Raw genomic sequence first — 2,072 nt, 5'->3', positions numbered from 1 at the left:
GCCCGGGAAGGCGCCCGTTACTTAGCAGGAAGGCCTTGCAGTAAGGCCAGCATCTCGGGAGGTGCCCACTGCTTAACAGGCCGTGAGGGGGAGTTTCCCTCTCACTGCAGAGTTCAGAGAAAACTCTGCTCTGCCGGCTCTTGAGGAAGGTCTGACCCTGCCAGGCCGCCCGCAGACATCCAGGGGCTTAAACACCTCTCCGTGGTGCTGTGCTCCGACGGTCACCATCCTTGTCCACCTTCATGTTCCACTTTCCCACCCGATGCTCCCTTGTAAGTTCTTAGAAGCTGTGAGAAGTAAGAATAGAGGAATCCTAAAAGCCTTTGATCTGTCTGATAAGAGATAGAAAGACACTGACGCAGGTGCCTCCCCTCCTTGCAGCGGCTACCTGAGAGGGAGGGGACCTCTGTGCTCTACCCACGTGACCCCCTGAACTGTGCCCACGTGGCCCCTGTATTGTCAGTACGTGATTTGCTCGACCCCTGCCAGTCATGTCAGAAGAGTCACTCTCCAGCCCTGCCCCCGCCCTGTATACAATAAATGTCGGTGCATCCTGGCATTCGGGGCCACTGCTGACTCCGACGCTGGCAGCCATGGTCCCCGGCCCAGCTGAATTCTTCTCTTATGTCTCGTGTCTTTCTTTTCTACGATCTATGCATCTTCTCACAAAAGAACACCCACTAGGCCCTGCGGGGCTGGACCCTGCAGGCTGGGCACCCCCTCCCCCCACCTCTTCCGTGTAGCCCTCGGCCTCCTCCGCCTGCACGCCCCCTGGGGTGAGAACGAGCCCCAGGTCTGCAGAGCCCCTGCTGGGGAGGCTCAGGAGTGGCAGGGAGCCAGGAGGGGAGCCGGCGCAGGAGCACAGGGGTGGGAGGAGACCCAGGAGGCGGGTGCCTCGGGGCAGCGAGGGGAGCACCTACCCCTGAGTGTGCCAGCTTCCGGGAGCTGTGTACCGTCACTGTCCTTCAGGCCTTCGGGCTCTGGGGAAGAGACGCAAGGGCAGGTGAGGGGCCTGCCCTGATGCGTTCCCCGGGGTGTCTGAGGAGCCCCATACCTGAGTCCAAGAGGAGCTCACTGGTTCCCCTGGGGGGGCCCTTCCACCTGGGGGTGGGGAGCAAAGCAGAACCCCAATTTGGGTGACCCGGGTGGATCAGAACTGGCTGTGGTGGAGGTGGGAGGGCTGGGGGGGCCGTGGAGGCTCCTGAGCTTCACAGGAAAGGAAGGGGAGGGGTGAGGAGTGGGTCTGGGGACTGGAGCGTTCAGTGACCCTGCACAGTGGGGCATGGGGCGGCCGCTTGGGGCATGTGGTGCGGGTGGGAGGGCCTCTGCTAGCCACTGCAGCTTTCTGGTTGAACCAAATAAGAAGCTGGGGTGGGGGCTGTGAGCCCCGAGTTAGGGGAGGAGAGGCAGAGGGAGCAGTGGGGCAGCAGCTGGGTGAATGGGGACACGGGTGGGGACACGGGCGGGCGGTGGTCAGGCCTGTGTCGGGGGAGCTGAGGCAGAGGGTGGGGCGGTGAGCCTCCCTGGGGGGGGGGGACGACAGGGAAGGGTGGAGGTGGCCCCAGTGCTGAAGACAGGAGGGCGAGCGCAGGTGTGGTCTGGGCTCCTGCTGAGGGGGACAGCATGGGATCGGGAGGTGCGGGGCAGGACCGCGGTGGCCTGGTAGGCCCCTGCTTGTGGTCACCAAGAGTGGTGGGCGGGTGACCTTGAGCACTTCCGGATGACCCCAGTAACAGGAGGGCAGGCGCCTCTAAGCCATGCGCTGTGGGTCTGGAGGGCTTCTCAGAGCATAGGCATTTGGGGTGCAGTTTCCCCACACAGCCAGGGTGGGGGTGGGGGTGGGGGTTGCCTTGGCTTCCTCCCTGCATGACACAGCCCCCACCCCCGGCAGGCAGACGGGGCTCCTTTGAGGAGCAGAGGCTTTATAGTCTGTGTTGATTGCAGGGCTCCGGTTGCCCTCTGTGGGTCCCCCCCCACTGTGGGTCTGTGTCCCTGGGCCTCCTGCCCGACTGCTGCCCTTCCCAAAGGAAGAGCTGTCTCTGGAGGTCAAGTTGCCCTCTCCCTTGCTCTCC

General features: G+C 63.6%; 1 protein-coding gene across 8 annotated transcripts in view; it reads right to left on the bottom strand.

The window, feature by feature from the left end:
- The window catches only part of LOC108301620 (T-cell antigen CD7), a 22,808-nt gene that overhangs the window by 6,562 nt on the left and 14,174 nt on the right, over positions 1-2,072 (bottom strand). For 5 of the 8 annotated variants that reach the window (XM_037737142.1, XM_037737141.1, XM_037737140.1 and 2 more), the window contains one exon: positions 921-980. The exons of the other annotated variants lie outside the window; for them this stretch is intronic. In XM_037737142.1, the coding sequence (XP_037593070.1) occupies positions 921-980 (60 nt within the window). The remainder of the gene's footprint in view (positions 1-920; positions 981-2,072) is intronic. 8 annotated transcript variants of the gene reach the window in all.

The sequence above is a fragment of the Cebus imitator genome, unplaced genomic scaffold (genome assembly GCF_001604975.1).
Source record: "Cebus imitator isolate Cc_AM_T3 unplaced genomic scaffold, Cebus_imitator-1.0 Scaffold36, whole genome shotgun sequence".
Taxonomy (NCBI): Eukaryota; Metazoa; Chordata; class Mammalia; order Primates; family Cebidae; genus Cebus; species Cebus imitator.
This window is presented reverse-complemented; position numbering and strand designations above follow the sequence as displayed.